This window comes from Dipodomys ordii, unplaced genomic scaffold (assembly GCF_000151885.1).
Source record: "Dipodomys ordii isolate 6190 unplaced genomic scaffold, Dord_2.0 Scaffold13, whole genome shotgun sequence".
Lineage (NCBI taxonomy): Eukaryota > Metazoa > Chordata > Mammalia > Rodentia > Heteromyidae > Dipodomys > Dipodomys ordii.
In genome coordinates, this window is record NW_012267229.1 from 16,202,014 (window position 1) to 16,228,269 (window position 26,256).

Below are 26,256 nucleotides of genomic sequence, written 5' to 3' on the forward strand. Positions count from 1 at the left end.
ATTTTGGAATCTATAAAACATTAGACTAGCTGGGCACTGGCAGCTCGTACCTGCAATCCTAGCTACTCAGCAGGCTGAGATCTGAGGACTAAGGTTCAAAGCCAGGCAAGGCAGGAAAGCCTGTGAGATTCTTATCTCTAATCAATCTCAGAAAAAGCTGGAAGTGGCACTGTGGTTCACGTGGTAAGTGCTAGCCTTGAGCAAAAAGGAGTTCAGGGACAGTGGCCAGACCCAGAGTTTGATCCCCAGGACCAGTAAAAAAAATTAAAAAACAAATAAAATGAAAACACCAGATAAGGGCTGAAAATGTGACTCAAATGGCAGAGTACCTGTCTAGAAAGCACAAGGCCCTGAGTTCAAGACCCAGTGCTGCCAAAAAGAAAGAAGAGAAAGCACAAAAAAGGTATAGGCTGGGAGCTGATGGCTTATGCCTGCAATCCTAGCTACTCAGGAGGCTGAGGTCTGAGGATCATAGTTCGAAGCCAACCCGGGCAAAAAAATCCATGATGTTAGGCCTACTGGGGAGAAATGGCTCCCTCCCTAGTTCTCTCCCCAGCACCTGAAAAGTCCCCATTCAGCACCAGTAACCCAGGCAACTAGCAGGCCTGGGGGCAGTGGGAGCCTCCAGGCTCTCATTTCTCTATCCTCTGAGGTCACTGTGGCCTCTGCTGTGGTCACACCTCCTCCCCATTTAACCTTTCTCCTCCTGCTATAAACTCTTTTGTTCTGGCTGCCTCCATCTTGTGGGGTTGGCAGTTTGGTCTCTCTGTCTCTGTCTCTTCTCTCCCTCTCTCTCTCAATCAACCCTCTTCCCCTGAACTGTATGTGAGTTCCCTTTCAGATTCTATGTCCAATTAACCACCAGAAAACCAGAAGTGGGGCTGTGGCTCAAAGTGCTAGAGTACTAAGCCTTGAGTGAAAAAGCTCAGGGATAGCACCTGAGCCCTGAGTTCAAGCACCATGAACAATATATATTTCTTTTTTAAAGCAGGGTTCAAATTAGATCTCCCCCACTCTCTGTGTGCATGCACCTGTGAGCATGCACCAGTACTGGGGCTTGATTTCAGGACTTGGACTCTGTCCCTTAACATTTTTGCTCAAGGCTAGTGCTCTACCACTTGTGCCACACCTCCACTTCAACTTTTCGGTAGTTAATTGGAAGTAAGAGTCTCTTGGATGTTCCTTCTGGGGTTGAGTTTGAACACCAAACCTCAGATCTCAGCCTCCTGAGTAATTAGGATTACAAGCCTGAGCCACTGGTGCCCAGTCCAAGTTATATCTGCTCTTTTTTTTTTTTTAAATACATCTGTTTTTGAGAGACACTGTGAACCAAGGGACTTCACAGTCAAATAGGACACAAGGTAAGAACAGAGGGGATAGGTATGAAACATCATTTTTTTTTGGGGGGGGGTCCGGTTGTGGGGCCTGAACTCTGGGCCTGGGCACTGTCCCTCAGCTCTTCAGCTCAAGCTAGCGCTCTACCACTTGAGCCACAGCGCCACTTCCGGCTTTTTTCTTTTTGCTTATGTGGTGCTAAGGAATGGAACCCAGGGCCTCATGCATGCAAGGCAAGCGCTCTACCACTGAGCCACCTTCCCAGCCCCTGAAACATCATTTTTTTTTTTTGAGCCAATACTAAGGCTTGAACTCAGAGCTTTGTGCTCTTACTTGGCTTGATTGCTCACAGTTGGTACTATACCACTTGAGCCATGCTGACAGTCTAATATTTTGCCTGTTAACTGGAGAGAAGATCTCATGGACTTTTCTACCCAGCCTGGCTTCCAACTGCAATCTTCAGGTCTCAGCCTACTGACAAGCGAAGATTACAAGTGTAAGCCACTGGCACTTGGCTTGGATCAGAATTTTTTTTAATATATACTTTTATTGTTACTATTAAGGTGCTGTACAGAGGGGTTACCATTTCATAAGTCAGGTAATGAGATGGACCAGAATTCTTTTTTTTTTTTGTCGGTTGTGGGTCTTGAACTCTGGGCTTGGACACTGTCCCTACACTCTTCAGTTCAAGCAAGTGCTCTACGACTTGAGCCACAGCACCACTTCCTGGACCAGAATTCTTAATTTGCAGTACTGTGGCCTTCCTATCCTTCTTCCTCTTGGGTTCTGTGGAATCTAATCAAGCAACATGAGGGCTGGCACAGGTACCGCCCCTCTGAGCTAACATTTTTAAGGAAGGTGAGATTGGACGACAGTGTTAGGCTAGAGGGCAGGACTTTGGAATTCTAATCTGTCCTGTGTGTAGTGCTCTCAGGGAAGTTTCTTTCCCTCTTTGGACCTGTTTGCTTACAGTGTAATTTGTACCAGATCCTTAATCAGGATTGTGCATGTAGTTCTTTTTTTTTTGGGTCCGGTCGTGGGGCCTGAACTCTAGGCCTGGGCGCTGTCCCTCAGCTCTTCAGCTCAAGGCTAGTGCTCTACCACTTGAGCCACAGCGCCACTTCCGGCTTTTTTTCTTTTTTTTGCTTATGTGGTGCTGAGGAATCGAACCCAGGGCATTAAGTATGCAAGGCAAGCACTCTACCACTGAGCCACCTTCCCAGCCCTGCATGTAGTTCTTAAAAATGCAAATCCCTGGGAGGAGGGAAGTTTGAGAATTTAATAGAGGAACTGAACTTGTTCAAAGTACACTGTACAAGTCTATGCAATTATCACAATGAAAGCCCCCTGTACTATTAATGTAAGCTAATAACAAATGCAAATTCTGGCCAGGTACTAGGGGCTCACACTTATAATCTTAGCTACTCAAGAGGTTAAAATCTCAAAATCTTGATTCAAAGCCAGTCCAGGCAGGAAAGTCTGGGAGATTCATCTCCGATTATTCAGGAAAAAGCGAGAAGCAAAGTTGAAAGTGCTAGCATTGAACAACAACAAAGCTCAGGAACGGTGCCCAGGCCCTGAGTTCAAGCTTCATGACTACCATGCATGTACACACGCACACACACACACACACACACAGAGCAAATTCCTGAGCCCACCCAATTTGTGAGAATCTGAATTTTTTTCTAATTTACTTTTTAGATTGAAGTCAGGGTCTTGTGCTTGCTTAGCAGGCACTCTTGAACTTGAGCCACCAACTCTTTATGAGACAGGATCTTAATTATGTAGCTCAGGCTGGACTTGAACTTGGAATCTGCCCACCTCAGGCTCCTGAATGCTGTTATTAGAGGTGTGGACTACCTGGACAACCTAAAACCCTGGATTTCTTTGAGATGTGTTGATATTCTGTTGCATGGTAGATTTTGGGACCCTCTGATTTGTGGTTATTTGTGCTTCATAATTCCCTTCCCCAGAGATGGTGTGTGTGTTCTGAATGTGGATATACTACAATCCATCAATGTGGAATTCATACATACACACATGTACACGCACACATGCTCCCAGACCTGGCTAAGAATGTCCTGAGACAGGGTTCTTTGGCCTGAAGACTAGATGAGAGAAGGCTGAGGCATCCTCTGCTCCTTCTTACTTATTCCCTCACAAATGTTTGAACATCTACTACAGGATAAGCCCATCTTGGTGCTGGAGGAGACAATAGGGAGCAAAACCAACAAAAATGCCCATCCTCAGAAAGTTTACATCTTAGTGCGCATGATAAAGCTATGGTAAGAAACATCTATAGCACGTCAGTGTCAAGTGCTGAGCAGAGAAATACAGGGAAAGATTGGAAACTGACTGCCAATGCAATTTATTTATTTAGTCGGTTTAGGCCTGAACTCTGGGCCTGGGCGCTGTCCCTCAGCTCTCCAGCTCAAGGCGAGCGCCCTACCGCTTGAACCACAGCGCCACTTCCGATGTCTAATGGTTTATTGGAGGTAAGAGTCTGTCGGACTTTCCTTCCCCGGGCTGGTTTCGAACCGTGATCCTCAGCTCTCAGCCTTCTGAGTAGCTAGGATTACAGGCGTGCGCCGCGACGCGAGCGCAGTCTTGGGTGAGTGTCCCGAGTCCGCCGTTTCCAGGGCTCGCGGTGACGTCACAGGCAGCGCGGTGACGCGCCGCCAGGGCCCGTGGTCTCCTCTGGCGGGCGAGAGGGCTGAGTGCGGCCGCGGGGCCCGCCGGCTCGCGCAGGGTCCGCGGGGTCCCGGCGGCGCGCGGCGGCGGCGGAGGGCGGGCCGAGGGCCTGGGCGGCTGCGACAGCGACTCTGACGTCCGTGAGGGGCGGCCCCGGGCCAGGATGCGGCGGAGCCCCCGCCAAGGCTCGACCGCGTCCCCGCACAAGCACACGCCCAACTTCTACAGCGACAACAGCTCACAGAGCGTGACTTCGAGGGACAGCAGCGGGCACCGGTCGGCTGGTCTGGGGCCCGGGAAGTTCGAGGGCAGAAGGACCAAGGGCTCGAGCTGCGGAGAGCCGGCCTTGACCCCAGGAATGCCTGCAGGAGTCCCCAAAGCCGGAAGCCTCCGGCCGAAGCCGACGTCCCGGAGCCACAACGGGCAGACCCCCCGTGGCGCGGCAACCGTGAGGGGCGGGGCCTCGGGTGCGGGCGGGGTCGAACCCGGGGGGAGAGGGCGGGGCTGGACCCTGCGGGGCGGGGCCTGGCGTGGATCGGGAAAGACTGTCCGGGCACCCGGGGGAAAGTGAGGGCAGTCCCTAGACATAGCTTAAAAAAAAAAAAAAATCCCCTGGGGGCGGGCCTCGGTCTGCTGGACGGTCCTGGAAAGGGGCGTGGAATCCTGTGATTGGTCACCACTGAGAAGGCCCTCAGTGCTGGCGAGAGTGGTTGGCTGCCCGCGGAAGCGGCCAGAGCCAGAACCTTAGCTTGGGGCGGGGCTTCTGTTTGAGGCGGGACCAACTACGGCTGGTCCTACGTGGGCACACGGCGAGCGTGGGAACCTAGGATCGGGGTGGAAGCCCTTTTGAGAGGCTGTCTGGAGCTAGACTCGGGAGCCTGCGACTGGGCACTGGTGGAAGGATGAGTCAGCGGTACACAAGGCCTCAATGGAGTCTTTGGGCTCCTACAGAGCTTGCGGAGCCTCCTGTAGTCTCTGAGGAACAGCAGCAGCTCGACCTTCTCTCCACTCTGGATCTGAGACAGGAGATTCCTCCCCCGCGGGTGTCCAAGAGTTTCCTGAGTACGGGCCAGGCCGATCCCGACTCCCCCTGACCCCCCAACTCCGCTTTCAGAATCCGGTTACCCCGCCTGAGCCCCTGGCCCCTTCTTTGAGTGTCCAATCCCTTGTCTGGGTCTCAGCTCGTCCTACTGTCCACTCCGCCTCCTGACACTGGACCACCGTGCTCTAGGAGCCGGTCCCCGGGATTCGCCCTCTCTGAGCCGGTCCTCCTTTCTCCAGGCCTCCTCTTCCAGGTGCTGAGCGTGTTGTTATCCCTGGTAGGAGGCGCGCTGGTCAGTGTGTACAGGTCAGAGGGAGGGACGGGGGCGGCCCAGGGCTGCTCTTTGGCAAGGGAGGGGAGCAGGGCCGGGCCCGGCTGAGGCTTGAGTCGTGTTCGCAGGAGCTGGGTCTAGGACCCCTGGGGTCGGGGATGGGGGTTGGCCAAGGGCCTCGGGCCTCAGCCTCCCGGCGGTTCCTCAGGGAGGTCTGCTCCATCCGCTTCCTGTTCACGGCGGTGTCGCTGCTGGGCATCTTTCTGGCAGGTGAGGGTTGGCGATTCCCTGGGGCCCCAGCTCTACAATTTCACAGCCAAATCCAGCTCCCCGCCTTCCCCTTTGTCACTGGCTCTCTCAGCCCCTTCAAAATCCTTTAGTGCTACCCCGGTCTTACATGGCCGTCCCCAGCCCCAGCCCCAGCCCCTCAGGCCTCGGCCATCTTCAAGGTCTTCTCCCTTCCCCTGAGATCTCTCTCTTTTCTCCAGCACTCTGGTGGGGACTCCTGTATCTGGTCCCTCCTTTGGAGAATGTGAGTTGGGGAGACTGTCCTGGGCGGGTGAGGGAATGATGGAGGTCCGTGGGAGCGCAGTGCTAGGACAGATTCCTAGGAAGCATGGGTGAGACCAGGTGTGGAGGAATGGGGCAGATTCTCAGAAAGCAGAGTGGGAGAGGGGGCTGCACAGCGCTGACGTGCCCCTCTCCCTCACTCCCGACAGGAACCTAAGGAGATGCTGACGCTAAGGTGAAAGGGCTCTTGGGGTGGGAAGTAAGCTGTGTGGAAGTGCTTCTGTGGTGGGGGGGGTATAGGGAGGGTGCATGGGGACAGGGAGTCAATCGCACAGCGCCCCACTCTCCCCTCCAGCGAGTACCATGAGCGCGTGCGCTCCCAGGGTCAACAGCTGCAGCAGCTCCAGGCGGAGCTGCACAAGCTGCACAAGGAGATGTCCAGCGTTCGCGCAGCCCACAGCGAGGTGAGCACCTGGGAAACCTCGGGTGGGTCGTGCCCACTAGGGGGTTTCAACCTCCAACCCAGATCCTCACCGCCGGTCTCCGAGGCCCCCTCAAAGTCCACACTGGAGCACTAAGTTGCCTGCGCGGCCACCTGTACACCACCACCTGTACACCACCCTACCAACTTGGCCCAACCTCCTGCAGAGAGTGGCCAAGCTGGTGTTCCAGAGGCTAAATGAGGACTTCGTGCGGAAACCTGACTATGCGCTGAGCTCAGTGGGTAAGAGGCGGACTGACCCCTCTCAGCCATGGGCTAGGCTTAGGGGCGGGCTGAGCGTTCTTCTCTTTGCCTTAGGAGCCTCCATAGACTTAGAGAAGACATCCGAGGACTACGAGGACACGAACACTGCCTACTTCTGGAATCGCTTCAGTTTCTGGAACTATGCACGGCCACCCTCAGTCATCCTGGAGGTGGGCCTGTAACCTGAATCTGGGATGGGACCAAGAACTGGAGCAAGGGAAAAGACCTTAATGAACTTGGTAGAGTCCTGGTTGAGATGAGGGCATCGCTAGTGTCCAGGATATAGCTCCCTAAGAGTCTCGGCTCCTTAAACAATCTAGCAGAGTGTGAAACAGTACTGACATATCTATCTATGCAGGCAGGGACTAGGGCTGGTGGACTCTCCCAGGGCTGAGAGGGATGCTCTGTCAGCCCACTGATGTATTGGATCTGTTTTTGTTGTTTTTGCCTTTGCCTCGGGGGCTTACCAGGTAGCTCAGGCTACCTTCAAACTCACCACCCTCCTGTCTCAACTTCTTGAGTGTCCATGGGTTCTAATATTCTTCCCCCTTTCCCCTGTTTGCAGCCAGATGTGTTCCCTGGAAATTGCTGGGCTTTTGAGGGTGACCAGGGCCAGGTAGTGATCCGGCTGCCAGGACATGTGCAGCTGAGCGACATCACCTTGCAGCATCCGCCAATCAGCGTGGCACACACTGGGGGAGCCAACAGCGCTCCCCGTGACTTCTCAGTCTTTGTGAGTAGAGACAGACCAGGAAGGGGTGGGGGGTATTAAAAAAAAAAAAAGCAGAACTGCCAGACATGGTTGGCTCACGCCTGTAATCCTAGCTACTCAGGAGGCTGAGATCTGAGATCATAGTTCAAAGCCAGTCGGAACAGGAAAGTCCATGAGACTCTTATCTCCTATTAACCACCAGAAAACCAGAAGTGGCACTGTGGCTTAAGCAATAGAGCACTTGCCTTGAGCTGAAGAGTTGAGGGACAGCGCCCAGACCCATAGTTCAAGCCCCATGACAAAAAAAGCAGAACTAGCCCCAGCACTTGAAACTTTATTTACTCATCTGTAAACTGGACATCCTATCTTTTGCCTCTCAGGGCACATGACAACTTATGAAATACTAAGGTAACCTCTAAAAGGAGACATTATTTGCTCAGTCACACACCTAACAACGGGACAGACTTTTGATCTAGTCTTTTAGAGCCCACATTTTACATTATACATTCTTCCATCAGAACATGCATGAGAGAACAAATATAGCCACTGAACACAGAAGATCCTGGACAAAGTCGTTTTGTCTTCTGCCTGTGCCTCATTGCTCCTCACCTTTCACCCACCAGGGCCTCCAGGTTGATGACGAAACTGAAGTTTTCTTGGGGAAATTCACCTTTGATGTGCAGAAATCTGAGATTCAGACTTTCCATCTACAGGTGTGTTTATCTCTGGGGCCGAAGGTGATAAGGCAATGGGCATTGAGAAGATGGCCGGGGAGGGCAACCTTGAGAGAGCAATTCTTGGCATGATCCATTTGTCTTCCCAGAATGACCCTCCATCTGCCTTCCCTAAGGTGAAGATCCAGATTCTAAGCAACTGGGGCCACCCACGTTTCACATGCTTGTATCGAGTCCGTGCCCATGGTGTGCGGACCTCAGAGGGAATGGGGGAAAGTGTCTCAGGGGCCACTGGGGGGCTCCATTAAACATACTGATGATTGGAATAGAATTGAGCTTTGTGCCAAAGAAAGCTGAATGAGTGCTTGGAGGTGTTCTGTTGAGGAGGTACCTAGCTGGCATGTAAGTATGGTAGGACCTACCTTTCAACGCATTCTTTCCTTAGAGAAGCCCAGATCAATGTAGAGGCAGATGATGATGTTTATGGAGGGCTTGCCAAGAGTAAGAAACAGTTTTGTTGGGCTTTCAACACTACTGAGTTCAAGCCCCCAGACTGGCAAAGAAACTCCCCCCCCCCAAGATTATAACATCCTTAAAATACTGGATTATAATCTGTTTAATAAGAAGCCATAAAGACATATCAATAATCAGGGAGAGGAGAGAGCCCTTAAGGAACACGGAAAATGATCAAGAGACTTGTTCAAAGTTGTGTTGCTAATAGAGGACATCAGAATAGGACCTTTCTCCAGGGATAACCCCTTTAACTGTAGAATTGCTAAAACCTCACTTGCACTCAACTTCTATCCCAAATATCTGGGAAGTGCTCCAAGGACTACAGGGGAAACTTTAGGCAGTCAAAATTAAGGAGACATGAGAAGCCCTAGAAAACTTTTTTGAAGTCACAGAACTGATACAGGCCTAGCAGTCATGATTTTTGTTTTGTTTTTGTTTTTTTTTGCTGATCATGGGGTCTGAACTCTGACCCCAGGCACTGTCTCTCAGCTCTTTAGCTCCAGGCAAGCACTCTACCACTTGAGCCACAGCACCACTTATGGCTTTTTCTGCATATGTGGTGCTGAGGAATCGAACCCAGGGCCTCATGCATGCAAGGCAAGCACTCTACTGAGCCACCTTCCCAGCCCAGGCCTAGAAGTCTTTACATAGGTTGTCTACAAAGTCCTTAGTGTCTAGCTGTGTGCTAGACATAGTGGAGGTGACTGTTCATCAGACCCTGTTCTCAGGGAGTCAAGAGAAAGAAGATGCTCTGGGAAGCAGAATTATTCACTCACTGATACAAGTAAAATTGAACATGAGCATAGTAGAGTTGGACATGCCAAGTGGATCTCAAATCTGAGGCCAATCTGAGCAAATCTCAAAAAAAAAGTAGAATGAAAGGAGAAAATTAAACACCATGAAGGACACAAAGGATTAATAAGCTCTACCTAGAGGTGGAAAAGAGAGCTGCATGAGAGAAATATGGGCTGAATGCAAGTGGCTTATGCCTATAGTCTTATTCAGGAAGCTGAGATTCCAGGATCAAGGTCTGAAGCCAGCATGGGAGAAAATTTTAAGAGATCCTTATCTCTAAGTGACAGCTTGAAGTCCTGAATTCACACCTTATGACTGGTGCACACACACACAAGAAATATGGAGCCAGGCATCAGTGGCTCACACCTGTAACCCAGCTATTTTAGGAAGCTGAGATCTAAGGACCAAGATTTGAAGCCAGCCTGGGCAGGGAAATCCATGACATCTCCAATTAACCACCAAAATTTTGGAAGTGAAGCTGTGAGCTGTGGCTCAAGTGGTAGAGTGGTAACATTGAGCAAAAAACGTGAGACAGCACTGGGAATGGGGCTTAGTGGTAGAGTGCTTGACTAGCATGCATGAAGCCCTGGGTTCAATTCCTCAGTACCACATAAACAGAAAAAGCTGGAAGTAGAGCTGTGGCTCAAGTGGTAGAGTGCTAGCCTTAAGCAAAAGCAGCTCAGGGACAGTTCCCAGGCTCTGAGTTCAAGCCACCTGCAAAATGGGATATCTTGAACGTTAAAATCCTTCTCGGTGTCTGTTTTGGAAGAATTCAGTTCCCTACAAAGTAGAACTTGGGAGTATCTAATACAAATCTGTTTTGGTGGATTGGAATACCTACCCATCTGTTTTAAACTTAGGAGATAAAACAAAAAAAAAAAGACCATATTGAAAACTTAAGGTTAGGGATAGGGGATATGGCTCAGTGAAAGAGTGCTTGCCTAGCGTATAGGAGACCCCCTGACTGTGATACCCAGTACTGGAAAACAAAAATATGAAATACCTACCAACCCTCTAAGGTTAGAAATAGATTAGGACTAGAGGTGTAAATCAGTGGTAAATCATGTAAACAAAATTCTCTGACATCCTAGTTTTGATCCCAGTTCCAAAAACATAAAAATACTATATAATACTAATAAAATATAGTATTCAAGACTCCATATGTAGCTCTGTAGTATAGAGTGCTTATCTTGCATGCAGGATAATTGATAATAGCAATAGTGGTAATGATAAAAAGCAGAAGAACTGTAGTTTAATAGAATTGTAGTTTAACCAGTGGCTCATGCCTGCAATACTTCTGAGGAAGAGTTCAAAGTTGGCAAGATTCCATCTCTAGTAACCTGTAAAAATGCCAGACAGGAGTCGTGCCTCAAGGGGCAGAGTGCTAGCTAGAACCAGAGAGAAAGAGCATGAAGTTCTGAGTTCAAGCTCTGGTATAGCACAAGAAAAAAAAATAAAAAATGAAAAAACAAAACAAGACAATGGTATATAGATAGCTTTTTAAAAAGCAAGTTAGGCCAGGTGTGTCCATAATCCTAGCTTCTCAAGAGACTGAGACTAAATATCAAAGTTCAAAGCCAACGTAGGCAGGAAAATCAATGAGACTTTTATCTACATTTAACTACCAAAAAAGCCAGAAGTAGAGCTCAAATAGTATAGTACCAGCCTTGAGTAAAAAAGCTACAACTGGGCTGGGAATGTGGCTTAGTGGTAGAGTGCTTTCCTAGCATGCATGTAGCCCTGGGTTTGATTCCTCAGTACCACATAAACAGAAAAGGCCAGAAATAGTGCTGTGGCTCAAGTGGTAGAGTGCTAGTCTTGAACAAAAGTGGCTCAGGAACAGTGCCCAGGTCCTGAGTCAAACTCTAGTACTAACCAAAAAAAAAAAAGTAAATTTTACATATAGAGTTCTATATACAGCCAGGTACCACTGGTTTACATCTGTAATCCTAGCTATTCAGGAGGCTGAGATCTGAGGCTCACAGTTCGAAGCTGGCCTGGGCAGGAAAATCCATGAGACTCTTATTGCCAATAAACTACTCTGGTCTTTTCTGTTTATGTGGTACTAAGGAATCAAACCCAGGGTTTCATGCATGCTAGGCAAACACTCTACCACAGATTTTTTTCTAGCCCAGCTATTCTTATCTCTAACCAGCAAAAAGCTGGAACTGGAAGTATGATGCAAGTAATATAGCACCAGCTGTGTGTGTGTGTGGGGGGGGGGGGGGGAGAAGAGTGCAATTCAGAGCCCAAGGTCCAGAATTCAAGCCCTAGTTACTAGCACAAATAATTTACATGTCTAAGAACAAATCCTTTGGAAATATCCCAGTAAATACACAAAGATAAATGTATAAAAGGATCCCCACTTTCTTTTTTTTTTTTTTTTTTGTCGGTCGTGGGGCTTGAACTCTGGGCCTGGGCGCTGTCCCTCAGCTCTTCAGCTCAAGGCGAGTGCTCTACCACTTGAGCTACAGCGCCACTTCCGGTTTCCTGGTGGTTTATTGGAGATAGGAGTCTCACGGTCTCTCCTGCCGGGGCTGGCTTTGAACCGCGATCCTCAGATCTCATCCTCCTGAGTAGCTAGGATTACAGGCGTGAGCCACCAGCGCCCGGCGATCCCCACTTTTTTTTTTTTAAACCAGGGCTGAGAACCGAACCCACGGCCTTGCGCGCGCCAGGCGGGCGCGCTTCCGCTGGGCTAAACCCCCAGCCCCCCCACTTTTTAATACAAATCCCTATAATGAATTAGCTAAAGTTGGGCACACTCACATGAGAAAATAATATGTAGGCATTAAGAAGAAGGAGGTACGGGAGGCTCACGCCTGTAATCCTAGCTACTCAGGAGGATGAGATCTGAGGATCACAGTTCAAACCCAGTTCCTGAGACTCTTATCTCCAATAAAACACCAGAAAACCGGAAGTGGTGCTGTGGCTTAAGTGGTAGAGCACTCCCCTTGAGCTGAAGAGCTGAAGGATAGCACCCAAGCCCAGAGTTCAAGCCCCACGACCAACAACAACAACAAAAAGAAGGAGGTGAGATGGCAAGTTCTGATTAATAAGACACCAAAAATAGATTAAATAAGGACAAAATATTCTATTTTTTGTTTTTGCAGTGCTAGGGATTAAACCCAGGGCTTCACAAATGCCAGGGAAACACTTTATAACTGAACTACATCCCCAGTGACTTCCTCATGCTCTATTATCTATTTTACTCCATTTTATTTTTTTGGTCAGTCATGGGGCTTGAATTCTGGACCTGGGTGCTACTAACTGCAATCCTCAGATCTCAGCCTCTTGAGTAGCTAGGATTACAGGCCTGAGCCACCACACCCAGCTGTTCCACTTTTTAAATTAGCTCTGCTTCCCCTTTGCAGCCTCTTGGTGGGCGCAACATTTTCTACCTTGCTGTGTTCCAAGCTCAGCTCCGTTGTAAGGAAGGGAAGGCTACGTTTGCTGTATAACCAAATTCTGAATCTTCAAAAAGAGTATCTCTAAAATCAATAAATATTTGAATAGATGAATGAATACCCAATTTGTTTGGGTAGGAATATTTTATTTGATCTCCTTTTAAAGCTGGGTGCCAGTAGCTCACACCAGTTATCCTAGCGAATCAGGAGGCTGAGATCTGAGGAGAGTGGTTCAAAGTTACCCTAGGGTCATGGGAATCTTCAATGAGTTTCCAAAACGTCAGAAGGGGAGCTATTGCTCAAGTGGTAGAGTACTAGCCTTGAGCAACGAAGCTTAGGGACAGCGTCAAAAAAAAAAAAAAAAAGTGACACTCCCCACCCAAAAATACACAGAGAATGATGTCAGAGACTTGTCTTTACTGGATGACAAGCATATGGATCAAGAGCAGCAATAGCAGAAGCAAGTATAAAAGTATCAAAATATAAAGTGCTAGCAATGGGAAGAGTGCAGGGTTGGTCCATGGCCCAGAGGATCTTGGCAGAAGGTTGAAGACTGGCTACTGCTTACCCTCCAGAGAGGCTAGGCCAGAGAGGCCTGTTCTGGGCCTTTGGCTGGGGATGAAGGTGGCACTTTGAGTGGGGCCCAACCTTGGGCCTTGAAGTAGGATACCAGCTGTGTGGGCACTTCTGCAAGCACAGTCTGTGCTAATGCCTCCTGTGGGGCCTGCCAGGAAAAGGGCAAGGTCAGTGGTGTTCTGCATACAAGGTCTGCACCCACAACCCATTCAAACCTGCCCAGCATTGGGGTTTTAACCTCCTCACATCAGGGAGAGGTAGAAGGGCAAACCTTCAGATCTGTCCTAAAACTTGACTCCACTCACATTCTGGAATTGGCGGTAAGGCACAAACTGTACAATGTCACGGGCAGCTGCCTCCCCAGAGCGTGTACGAAGAGGTCCACCATCTGCATCCAGTTGCTCCATGGCCTGAAAGTCAGCACTACCCACACCAACAATGATCACTGACATGGGCAGCTTCGAAGCACACACCACAGCCTCACGCGTGGCCTCCACATCTGTCACAGCACCATCAGTCAACAGCAGCAGCACGAAGTATTGCTGGGGACAAGGCCATTCATATACTGAGCCAGATCCTCTTTCCCAACCCCCACCACCTACCCCAGATACATTCTCACACTGAAATGAAGTCCGATTTTTTTTTGGGGGGGGAGGAGGGGAAGAGTGGGTCATGGGACTTGAACTCTGGGCCTGGGTACTGTCCCTCAGCTCTTCAGCTAAAGGCTAGTGCTCTACCACTTGAGCCACAGCACAATGTCTGGCATTTTCTGTTTATATGGTGCTTAGGAATTGAACCCAGGGCCTCATACATTTGAGGCAAGCATTCTACCTCTTAGCCACCTTTCCAGCTGCTGAAAGGGGTCTTTTGTTAAACAGTTCTCACCCACCCCATTGTCTTACCGAGGGAGTGCCTTGATACGCAGCCTGAGCTGCAAACCTGGCCACATGGTTGATGATGGGTGCAAAGTTGGTGGGGCCATAGAGGCGAACTTGGGGCAGAGCTTGGCGGTATGCATCCACAATGCCCTGTATACCTGCAAAGGAGGAAGGAAAAAAATAAAATCCTGCATCCCTCAAGATTAGACTAGATCTGAAATTACCTCAACTTGACCAAAGGGGTTTAGGAACTTGTATCTCATTCAGCCACCTCTGTAACACAGGATATTTTATACTATAATTGAGGAAACTAAAGCTCAGAGAAGAAAGGTGCTTTCCCCCCCAAAAAAGGGGGGGCTGGGAAGGTAGCTCAGCGGTAGAGTGCATGCCTTGCAAGCATGAGGCCCTGGGTTCGATTCCTCAGCACCACATAAACAGAAAAAGCCAGAAGTGGCGCTGTGGCTCCAGTGGTAGAGTGCTAGCCTTGAGCTGAAGAGCTGAGGGACAGTGCCCAGACCCAGAGTTCAGGCCTCATGACCAGCAAAAACAAACAAACAAACAAAAAAAGCCAGAAATAAAACCCCACTGAAAGAGCTGGGAAGGTGGCTCAGTGGTAGAATGCTTGCCTTGCATACATGAGGCCCTGGGTTGGATTCCTCAGCACAACATAAGGAAGTGGTGCTGTGGCTCAAGTGGTAGAGCGCTAGCCTTGAGCTGAAGAGCTGAGGGACAACGCCCAGGCCCAGAGTTCAGGCCCCACAACTGACAACAATAAATAAATAAAAAAAAGTTACCTGTAATCCTAGCTATTCAGAAGGCTAAGATCTAAGAATCGTAGTTTACAGCTAGCCTGGCAGGAATGTCGAGACTTTTTTTTTTTTTTGGTCAGTCACGGGGCTTGAACTCTGGGCCTGGACGCTGTCCCTCAGCTCTTCAGCTCAAGGCTAGCGCTCTACCACTTCAGCTATAGCATCACTTCTTGTTTTCTGGTGGCTTATTGGAGAGTCTCACAGACTTTCCTGCCCACCATGGCTTTGAACCGCAATCCTCAAATCTTAGCCTCCTGAGTAGCTAAGATTACAGGCGTGAGACACAGTGCCTGGCTTCGATAAGACTCTTATCTCCAATTAAATATCAAAAAGCTGGAAGTGGAGCTATGGCTTTTGGTAGAACAGTAGGCTTATTGAGCACATAAGCTAAGGGATAATGCCCAGAGTTCAAGCCCCAGACTGGTGCCCATATACAATAAAATACCCAATAAAGGGGCTGGTAATGTAGCTTAGTGGTAGACTGCTTGCCTAGCATACATGAAGCCCTGGGTTCGATTCCTCAGTATCATGTACACAAGAAAAGCTAGAAGTGGCGCTGTGGCCCAAGTGGTAGAGTGCTAGCCTTGAGCAAAAGAAGCTTAGGGACAGTGCCCAGGCCCTGAATTCAAGCCCCAGGATTAGCAAAACACACACACACACACACACACACACACACACACACACACACGCCACACGATTATAACATCCTTAAAATACTGAATTATAATACATTTAATAAGAAGCCATACAGATGTTAATAAACAGGGAGAGGAGAAAGCCCTTAAGGAAAAATTAGAAAATTGGCAATCATAGAAATAACTGATTCAGGTAAAAATCATCAAAGGGTAGAAAATCTAAAGGAAAATAATTTGATAATGCATATAGATTTAAAGTTTGTTCTCAACAGGTATTAATTATAAAGAGAAAAAGAATACTTGTAGAGAAATCTGGTAGGCCTAATTATAACCAAGTAGTCAGATGGTTAACATGACTGATAATAATAGTACAAATTAGTTCAATGAACTGAGGGGGAAAAAATGATATCCTGATGATAGCTTGAGAACACACAGACTGGGGCTGGGAAGGTGGCTCAGTGGTAGAGTGCTTGCCTTGCATGCATGGCCCTGGGTTCGATTCCTCAGCACCACATAAGCAGAAAAAGCTAGAAGTGGTGCTGTGGCTCAAGTGGTAGAGCACTAGCCTTGAGCTGAAGAGCTGAGGGACAGTGCCCAGGCCCAGAGTTCAGGTACCATGACTGGCAAAAAAAAAAAAAAAAGAACACACAGACTGACAAAAATGAAAACTCTAATCCTGAAAATATATTTAATTTTTTTTCTCAGTTGTAGGGCTTGAACTCAGGGCCTGGGTGCTATCTCTGAGCTCTACCACTTTGAGCCAGAGCCACTTTTGGTTTTTGAGTGGTTAATTGGAGAGAATATATTTGTGAGAATATATTTCAAACCAAGAGACACCCTAGAAATTATCTGGCATAAATTCTTCAAAAATGTTGGTGAAAGCCGAGCACCAGTGCTCACGCCTGTAATCCTAGCTACTCAGGAGGCTGCAATCTGAGGAATGCAGTTCAAAGCTAGCCTGGGCAGGAAGTCCAGGAAACTGGAAGTTGCCCTGTGGGTTAAGCTAGCCTTGAGCTGAAGAGCTCAGAGATAGCACTCAGACCCAGATTTTTTTGTGTGGGGGGGGAGGGGGGTCTGGTAGTGGGGCCTGAACTCTGGGCCTGGGCGCTGTCCCTCAGCTCTTCAGCTCAAGGCTAGTGCCCTACCACTTGAGCCACAGCGCCACTTCCGGCTTTTTTCTTTTTGCTTATGTGATGCTAAGGAATCGAACCCAGGGCCTCATGCATGCAAGGCAAGCGCTCTACCACTGAGCCACCTTCCCAGCTCCCCAGGCCCAGATTTTTTTTTTTTTTTTTTTGGGTCCGGTTGTGGGGCTGAACTCTGGGCCTGGGCTCTGCCTCAGCTCTTCAGCTCAAGGCTAGCACTCTACCACTGGAGCCACAGCGGCACTTCCAGATTTTTCTGCTTATGTGATGCTGAGGAATTGAACCCAGGGCCTCATGCATGCAAGGCAAGCGCTCTATCACTGAGCCACCTTCCCAGCAACCAGGCCCAGATTTTAAACCCCACAACCAACCAAAAAGAAAGTATTGAGTAGCTGGCAAGAAAGCTCCCTGCAGGGAGATACCAAGACTGTCACTGATGCTCAGATAAGTCCCTTGAGTTTTTAGGCATAGATAATAGAATTAACAGCATATTATTTTTTCTGTACTTGGCTTGAACTCAGGGCTTGGGCACTATCCCTGAGCTGCTTTTGCTCAAGGCTATCATGCTAGGCAAGCACTCTATCACTAGCCACATTCCCAGCCCCAGCTATTTTTTAGAAAGCACTATATGCCAGTATTGCTTCACATTTACTGTTTTGCTCATATTCTACTTGAACACTCAATGTCCTTTGTAATTTTTAGCTTTATTACAAAACCAAAGCACACAAAGGAAAGCCTAAGCAGGCAGCAAGTAGCAAGATGAAGATCTGACTCCAGAGGGTTAGTTCTATTGTCCATTCCACTGGAGGAAGGAGGCAGGTATCCTTCCATAACTCTTCTTTGTCAGTACAGGCTTGGACCTCAGGCAGGAGGATTAGAACTTACCAGTGCAGTAGGGATTACTTGGATTGAAGTTCAAGGCAAATTCATGTGAGACCTGAAGATAATAATAAAAATCAGATTCGTCCCTGGGAACTTTATTGTGCTGAGAAAAAAAAGCACTGCAGGGGTTCTGTAGTAGTTCAGAAAAACTATGGCATATACTAAGATTCTTTTTTTGGGGGGGGGGTCCGGTCGTGGGGCCTGAACTCTGGGTCTGGGCACTGTCCCTCAGCTCTTCAGCTCAAGGCTAGCTCTCTACCACTTGAGCCACAACGCCACTTCTGCCTTTTTTCTTTTTGCTTATGTGGTGCTGAGGAATCGAACCCAGGGCCTCATGCATGCAAGGCAAGCGCGCTACCACTGAGCCACCTTCCCAGCCCTATACCAAGATTCTTATGGGAGCTATTTAGTCCTGAGCTTGCTATAAATATAAACATCCCCAGCAAGGATGAATCCTGCATCTCCCCTTCAAGGTAGGTACCAGGCAGCGAGTAAGTTCACCAAAGACCCCAAAATCAAGATTCAGAAACTGAAAAAAGGAATGAGGAAGGGAAAGAGAGCTCACCTGCCAGTCAGGGGGTACCTGAGCCCCAAATCCAAATGCTGGGAATAGCTTGTCCCTGTGGGAGGAGAATGAGTTGAGGGAAGAGGCAGTTGAGAGGATTGTGTGCCCACAGGCAGAGGTGGGGACGGCTGAAGAGACTAGTTACTCACGAGTCATAATCCTGAATGACACTGCCCACACTCCACAATGCTGTCAGGTACTCATTGACTCCTGTAGGACTCAGATAGTGCAGAGAATCAGGTGAGGAGGGATCTCCATTGGAGCCAGTGAAATCTATGCCCACCTGGGAGGAGGACAAAGCAGGAGCTGAAACTCACCTTGAGCCCCACACCTGATCCCTTGCCCTAGAGTAAGGAACTTACAGTGAAGTTGATTTGGCAGCCTCCCATCACATAGTCCAGGAAGGAATCATCTGTTTCTACCTGCAGATGAAGTCACAGTCAGGCCTCGGATGACAGGGGATTGGAATTATACAGCTCAGAAATGAAAGCCTGGGTTATCACAGGTTACTGTGTCACCTTGCAAATCTTGACCAAGATGGTACCAGAGTTCTTATAGCTTTTCTTTTTTTGCTGCTTCTCAGGGTGGATACATTCAAACTCGGCCTGGTAAGGAGAGAAAAGTTAGTGTAGGGAACTTCCATAACATAAGCCAAAGGCCTTGAATTTCCCTCTCCTCCCTCTGCACAGGGTTTTTTTCCTTCTTCCTAGATGGGGCGGGAAGTGGAGGGTAGGAGGGTAGGGGGGGTAGGAGTGGGGTGGAGGGAAGACCCTAGACTCAGGGTCTGACACTTTCACTTAAAGGCTAAAGTGCTACCATGTGAGCCACACCTCCAACCCTCACATCTTCCCCAAGGTGGTAGCCATGTTCGCCCACCTCAATACCCAAGCAGACCTAACACTCACTGGTACTGCTTGCAGCTGGGCCAAGCTGGTATGGAAGGTACCAATGAGATCATGTGACCCATCACTGTCATAGTCTGAGCAACGCACCTGTAGGGAAGCAATATATGTGTTATGTACATATGAAGCATGTAGAAGTGAGAACTCCCTTTCCCATTGCTCAATTTACTCAGAAGGCAAGCTCCTCACCTGGATGGGTGTATTGGGGTCCCCACCACAGAAATGCTGAAGTGGAACTGAGAAGCGTTTCCATGTTGGGTTCAGGTTGTTCTTAATTACCTAGACATGGAGAGCAAGGTCTTTCAATAAGTTCTGGCCTGGCAAATTCTTTTTTCCAGTATTCTACAACTTGCTAGTCACAGCCCAAGATTGTCTCCTGCCCAACCCACCCAATCCCAAGAGTCTCACACCTCAGATCTGTATGCCAGATGCCACTTCCCATCACCCTGGCGGAAGAACTCCAGGAATGGATCCGATTTTCCCAGAAAGTCCTGCCAGTGCCACAGAGATCCTAGTTACAAGACTTGGGAAGACATATACCATCTAATTCCTCTTAACTATTACATTCCCAGAGTGTATTTCCAGACGTACCTTCTTATCTAGGTTTCTGGCCTCCACCTCCATGGTTACTATACGACTGTCCTTTAACTCTTGAGCTGAGACCTAGGTAGGAAAGACTGTATCATCTCATGAATTCTTCATTGATCTAAGGTCCTGCCCCGACCCTTGCTGAGCTCTTTCTTACTGTAATGGTAGCTCGTCCAGCAGGTTTTCCAGGCTTCAGCATCAAGGGAAGAGTTAGTATCTGGCTAGACACAATCTGGGGCAAAGAAAGGTAGGGGAGAACTCAGTATCTCAGGTATGTTAGGTCCTGCTTGTTGTCCCCCTGCCAGAAGGCCTGGATTATCTGATAGAAGAACCTTAATCATTAGCCCTACATACCTGTCCTAGAGAACACTCAGCTCCCCCTAGGAAGTCATCATCCCCCAGCTCTGGGGTCTTGTTGTCTATGTCATAGATTCCAAAGCGTAGTTTCTGCACTGTCTCAAAGTGGTACTCAAGCTGCAGAGTCTTGGAAAACTCAGGGCTTGAACAGTTCTGTACTCTCTCTGTCCGACCAAGCTGTAGACAGAGGCCAAAACCATCAGTCACACATACTTCACTCTAAAACTTAGCCCCAGTCTCCCTCCATGACCTTAACCTCCAAAATCCACCTCACCTCAACCCAGGTGCCTCCTCCCACATCCTGTAAAAGGACGCAGAGTGGGTCAGACTTGGAGCCGATGTCCTTGTCAATAAGGTGGTCACAGGAAATGGACAGATGAACCCTGGTCACACAGTGGGCCATCTGGAGGGAAAGAGTTGGGTCAATGACCAGGAACTTTTTTCCACCCTTCCTTAACTATAGATCCCAGTTTGAGAAGGCCAGATGCTTTGTATAGGCAGGACTAAGTCTGAATTCACTTTTTTCTTTTTTGCCATTCGCAGGCCTGATCTCTGGGCCTGGGCGCTGCCCCTCAGCTCTTCAGCTCAAGGCTAACGCTCCATCACTTGAGCCACAGCGCCACTTCCAGCTTTTTCAGCTTATGTGGTGTTGAGGAATCAAACCCAGGGCTTCATGCACGCAAGGCAAGCACTGTACCACTGAGCCACCTACCCAGCCCTGAATTCACTCTTAAGACACCCATATATAGATACATAGATATAGCCTCAATACTTTCAACACTTTTATTAATTTCAATGGCACAGGAGATGGAAGTTACAACCAATCCTGGCCTAGAACAATAATAGAAGAATACCAGTCTAAATCTATAACTTAGCCCCCCCCGCAAAGTAATCCTTACCCTAAAATCAATTCTAATTCCCATCGTGTTATGCAGATTCAAACAGCAATCTTGATCTCTTCAAAAACCAATGAATCTCATTCTAAATGTGAATCTCAATTTTCAATGAATTCAGTCTGAATTCTTACTGGCCCCAGACACCAAGCTATGTTCCAAACCTAACAGTAAAACTATGATCCAGATACTACTCCCCAAAAAGTCTCTTCCTCAATAACTTCCTAACTCTGTGACCCTACATCTCAGAAGTAGAATTGTGATTTACCTTCCCAACAATTCTCCTACTCTCTAATCAGCAGTTCAACTCCAATTCTGTCTAAGCAGTCATCATTTCCTGCCTAGCTTGTAACTTCTTCAACTGGTCTCCTTTAATCTTATTATGCCATCTTCACTCCACCTCACATCCACATCTCTACCTCAATGGGCTATTATTCTCAATATAAGGACCAAAGCAATTCTTAGTCAGGTCAAGTCTCATCTCTGCTTGAACCTTTCACTTTTCTTGGAAAATATCCAAACTGTACCACAGCTATGAAAGATCTCAGTTGCTCTGACACGCTACCAATTTTCTTGATCACTTCCAGCCATCTGACTTTCCACTCCCCAAATAAGCCAACTTCTCCAAAGCTTCAGTAATTGCAGTGCCCTTTCCTTATATTATCCACATGGCTTGTTACTCCCACTTTCTCTTCTTTATTCAAAACCATCTCCAGAATATAGGAAAAGTCTCTTCTAGCTACTCTAAAATTTTCAATCACTGACACATACCTCTTACTTGCTTCTTTGGCTTTAGCATTGATCATTGTCTGATATATTGCATACATTTTATTTATATAATTTGTCTCCCCCAGTGGAGTATAAAGTGGGAGGAAAGGAGTATTTTTATATCTATTCTGTTCATTGTTCTATCCCAAGCATCTAAACAATAAACGATATGAATAAAATCTATAGCCAAACACCTAACGTAGCCACATCCAAACTGACTTAGCCTCATGCCCCAAAATTCAAGAAGCCTCAAACTTTTCCAATCGATTCATTTCCTTTGCTAAAATATTATCTTCTTACACATATCACTACGTTGACTCCAGTGTAGTTTCTTCTATTGCCACCATAATAATCCTATTAGATCCCTTGCTATCCTTTCTGGCCCATACACTTGAAGACTGTAAGTACCAGGAAGGCAGCATTAGAGGTTCCCCAGCAGTGTTCCTCCAGCCTCAAGCACCTGACAGACCCTCAGTCATTCCCTTCACTAATCCAGATCAAATCGCTTATACTGGAACCCTATACTTTTCAGAGAAAAAGCTGTTAACCAACATTGTTAATTCTTTGTGTTCAAGTCACTTTACACACTACCCCTCCATGGAATTTCAGCCTCTGTTGAATGTACCCAATAATCAAAAATGACTATTCAGCCCTGGTACCAGTGGTTCATGCCTTTCCTAGCTACTCAAAAGATTGAGATCTGAGAATCATGGCTCAAAGCCAGCCTGGACCAGAAAGTCTATGAGACTCTTATCTCCATTTAACCACCTAAATGCCAGATGTGGAATGATGGCTTAAGTGGTAGAGTGCTAGCTTTGAGCAAAATGCTCAGGAACAGTACTCAAGCCCTGAGTTCAAGCCCTAGGACTGGCATATACAAATGAAGTAAAAACAGCCACAACATCAAAACAAAACAAAACAAAAAACCCTGACTACTCTTACAACCCATTTATGAGAAGGTTCTGCACAAAAGTTCTTAAACTGTTGTAAAGCCTGTGGAGTTGTCACTTCTACCAAGCAGCCTTACTTATTTCTTAGTATGTAGCTTCACAGGAAAGCCTCATTCCATAACCCTATGGGAATCTAATAGTAATCTAACACTAGAAATACATGCCCAGTTCTTTCCATTGTTGCCCTTTATTGTGGTCTCCAGACTTTTTTTTTTTTTTTTGTCGGTCATGAACTCTGGGCCTGGGCGATGTCCCTCAGTGTTTCCTCAAGGCTAGCACTATACCACTTAAGCCACAGCACCACTTCTGGCTTTTTCCACTTACATGGTGCCGAGGAACTGAACCCAGGCCTCATGCATGCAAGGCAAGCATTCTACCACTGAGCCACCTTCCTAGCCCATCTCCAGACTTTTGAACATCCTGATCATTTCTCAGGAGGCTCCCCAAGGAAGATCAGAGAACAGATGATAGCTTTTCAAAAGTCATAATCAGAACTTCATGCATGTACCTTACATATTCTCTGAGGCAATGTTTGCTGCTCATTTTATATTGCTAAAAACAAATATGCTGGGTGCTGGTAGCTCACATCTGTAATCCTAGCAACTCAGGGGGCTGAGATCTGAGGATTGCGATTCAAAGCCATCCTACGCAAGAAAAGTCCATAAGACTCTGATCTCCAATTAACCACCAGAAAACTGGGAGTGGAGCTATGGCTCAAGTGGTAGAGCGCTAGCCTCAAGCTGAAAAGCTCAGGAAGAGCACCCCAGGCCCAGAGTTCAAGCTCCCATAACCAACAAAAAAGCAACAACCAACAAACCTGAGGTAGCCTAAACATCTGTCAACTACTTGACGGGTAACTAAGTTAAATAGGTGATGACTCATTTAAAAAATGGAATCCAGAATATCAGTTAAAAAAAAAAAAAGCTAGAAATGTGTCATACTGGTCAATGTGTTGAGATATGCTAAATATCCAATATAGTAAATATATTAAAATAATTTATATTGAAAAATAAATTGTAAAAATGCTAAGAACAAGCTGGACGCTGGTGGTTCACACTTGTAATCCTAGGTATTTAGGAGGCTAAGATCTTAGGATCGTAGTTCAAAGCCAGCCCAGGTGGCAAAGTCAGTGAGACTATTTCCAATTAACCACCAGAAAACCAGAAGAGGCACTGTGGCACAAAGTGGTAAGAGCACTAGCCTTGAGCTGAATAAAGAGCTCAGGGATAGCACCCAGGCCCAGAGTTCAAACCCCACAACCAAAAAAAGAAAGAAAACTAAGAACATAGCATGTTCTTATTATATATGCATGTATAATATATACACTATATTTGAGCACCTATACAAATACAGTCAGAAAAACAGAAGATACACCAAATAAACATAATTTGGCATAACTGAAGGAGTGGAATGAAAGTGAGAAATTTCTTTGTGTGGGCCAGTCCTGGGGCTTGAACTCAGGGCCTGAGCACTGTACTGTCCCTGAGCTTCTTTTGCTCAAGGCTAGCACTCACTCTACCACTTGAGCCACAGCACCACTTCCAGTTTTTTCTGTGTATGTGGTACTGAGGAATCAAACCCAGGGCTTCATGCATGCAAGGCAAGCACTCTACCACTAAGCCACATTCCCAGTTCCTCTTGCTTCTTTTTTGTCTGCTGGTATTAGAGCTTGAACTTAGTTTCTCAAGCTTGAGCTTAGCTTTTGCTCAAGGCTGGGCTCTACAACTTGAGCAACTTCTAGCTTGTTAACTAATGATTAGTCTCTTGGATTTGCTTGGACTGGATTTGAACTGCAATCTTCAGATCACAGTCCCCTGAGTAGCTAGGATTATAGGCATGAGCTACCAGTGCCTAGCAATATACTTTATACTTTCAGCATATTGTCCTGTACTTTTCTGGTCATGGGGCCTGAACTTTGGGCCTGGGCGACGTCCCTCAGCTCTTCAACTCAAGGCTAGCACTATATACCACTTGAGCCACAGTGCCACTTCTAGTTTTCTGGTGGTTAACTGGAGATAAGACAGCGGGGCGCTGGTGGCTCACGCCTGTAATCCTAGCTACTCAGGAGGCTGAGATCTGAGGATCGCGGTTCAAAGCCAGCCCGGGCAGGAGAGACTGTGAGACTCCTATCTCCAATAAACCACCAGAAAACCGGAAGTGGCGCTGTAGCTCAAGTGGTAGAGCGCTTGCCTTGAGAGCTGAGGGACAGCGCCCAGGCCCAGAGTTCAAGCCCCACCACTGACCAAAAAAAAAAAAAAAGTCTCATAGACTTTCCTGCCCAGGCTAGTTTTGAACCATGATCCTCAGATCTCAGCCTTCTGAGTAGCTAGGATTACAGGCATGAGCCACCAGCACCCAGCTTGTCCTATACTTTTCCCCCAGTTCCACACCTCAAGTTCTCTTATCTATTCATTCTAAGCCTAAGGCTGCTATTCCAGTTCAACAACTCCTAATAAGACTTTACTGTCTGTCTCTAGTGCCACCTGTGTTTTCTCCTTGTTAGCACTGCCCCACTTAGTATCCTAATTCTAGCTTCCAGAGCTAGCATCAACGTTCAACTTAATTAAAAGCCTTGTATAGCTAGCTGCCAATGGTCTTTAGATTTAGGGCCAAACTTCCTAGCAAGCCATCTTATTGGCCTACTCCTGAGGGCATGTCTGTGCAGCATTGAGTAGTTGTGCAATATAAAAGTGCAACTTCCCTAGTTCAATCTTTACATTCGTTCTTAATTGTCCACCTGCCCCAACTCTTGCTAGTCATTCATCTAGCTAGTCATCCAGTTATTTTCCAGTTCATCTTTCTCTTTCTCTCTCCCTCTCCTCTCTCTCTCTCTCACACACACACACACACAAAACACTTCATTATGTAGCAAAGGCGTTGTAATCTGAAGCTCTGGCATGACATTATAGAGAGGTATCTTTGATACCTCTCTAAAGGTTTTATTGCAAGGCTAGTGGCTCATGCCTGTAATCCTAGCTACTCAGGAGGCTGAGATCTGAGGATCACGGATCAAAGCCAGTCCAGGCAGGAAAGTCCGTGAGACTCTTATCTCCAATAAACCACTAGAAAACTGGAAGTGGTGCTGTGGCTCAAGCGGAAGAGCACTCACCTTGAGCTGAAGAGCACAGGGACAGAGCCCAAGCCCAGAGTTCAAGTCCCACAACTGACCAAAAAAAAAAAAAAGATTTTATTGCAATGGTTTCCTGTTTAGTCTTCTCTTACTACACATACATGGATTGCTGAGACTATTAGCCAACAGAAACTAGACCATGTCATTTCTCTGCTTAAAGTTCTGGAATAGCTTTGAAAACACCCAAAATAAAAATTCAAAGTTCTTATTGTAGTTGGCAATACCTAATCCTTGCATAACTACTCATTTAGCCTCCTAGCTGTGTCCTACCAGGTTTATGCACATACACACAAAGTCAATCTTGCTTCCAACTTAGGGCTTTTGTGCTATCTCCCCTTAATAGTCTAGAAAACAAGCTATAATTGAATAAAACCCTGTCTAGGGCTAGGAATGGCTTAGTGGTAGATAGAGTGATTGCCTAGCAAGCAAGAGGCCCTGGCTTCAATTCCTTGGTACCACATAATAAATAAATATACCCTGTCT

General features: G+C 47.3%; 2 protein-coding genes across 7 annotated transcripts in view; one reads left to right on the top strand and one right to left on the bottom strand.

Moving 5' to 3' along the window:
• Positions 1-4,189: 4,189 nt before the first annotated feature.
• On the top strand, positions 4,190-8,294 carry Spag4 (sperm associated antigen 4). 2 transcript variants are annotated; one of them, XM_013010786.1, is made up of 12 exons: positions 4,190-4,493; positions 4,978-5,088; positions 5,308-5,374; positions 5,548-5,609; positions 5,828-5,871; positions 6,059-6,084; positions 6,205-6,313; positions 6,498-6,573; positions 6,649-6,764; positions 7,160-7,327; positions 7,930-8,019; positions 8,130-8,294. In XM_013010786.1, the coding sequence occupies exons 1-12, from the start codon at positions 4,190-4,192 to the stop codon at positions 8,286-8,288; spliced, it is 1,332 nt and encodes a 443-aa protein (XP_012866240.1). In that variant the 3' UTR covers positions 8,289-8,294. The 2 variants fall into 2 exon arrangements, with proteins under 2 accessions (XP_012866240.1, XP_012866239.1); XM_013010785.1 differs by lacking the exon at positions 4,190-4,493 and having other exon boundaries at positions 4,688-5,088; positions 5,308-5,360; positions 5,468-5,609.
• A 4,798-nt stretch (positions 8,295-13,092) lies between these two features.
• Cpne1 (copine I) overlaps positions 13,093-26,256 on the bottom strand; it is a 45,878-nt gene continuing 32,714 nt past the window's right edge. For 4 of the 5 annotated variants that reach the window (XM_013010880.1, XM_013010881.1, XM_013010879.1 and 1 more), the window contains 15 exons: positions 20,307-20,435; positions 20,030-20,209; positions 19,833-19,907; positions 19,679-19,750; positions 19,498-19,578; positions 19,277-19,366; positions 19,091-19,177; positions 18,704-18,790; positions 18,548-18,607; positions 18,335-18,468; positions 18,186-18,240; positions 17,624-17,675; positions 14,174-14,307; positions 13,577-13,813; positions 13,093-13,419 (listed from right to left, as the gene is read on the bottom strand). In XM_013010880.1, the coding sequence (XP_012866334.1) occupies positions 13,276-13,419; positions 13,577-13,813; positions 14,174-14,307; positions 17,624-17,675; positions 18,186-18,240; positions 18,335-18,468; positions 18,548-18,607; positions 18,704-18,790; positions 19,091-19,177; positions 19,277-19,366; positions 19,498-19,578; positions 19,679-19,750; positions 19,833-19,907; positions 20,030-20,209; positions 20,307-20,435 (1,617 nt within the window). In that variant the 3' untranslated portion in view covers positions 13,093-13,275. The remainder of the gene's footprint in view (positions 13,420-13,576; positions 13,814-14,173; positions 14,308-17,623; positions 17,676-18,185; positions 18,241-18,334; positions 18,469-18,547; positions 18,608-18,703; positions 18,791-19,090; positions 19,178-19,276; positions 19,367-19,497; positions 19,579-19,678; positions 19,751-19,832; positions 19,908-20,029; positions 20,210-20,306; positions 20,436-26,256) is intronic. The other variant, XM_013010884.1, reaches the window with a different exon arrangement.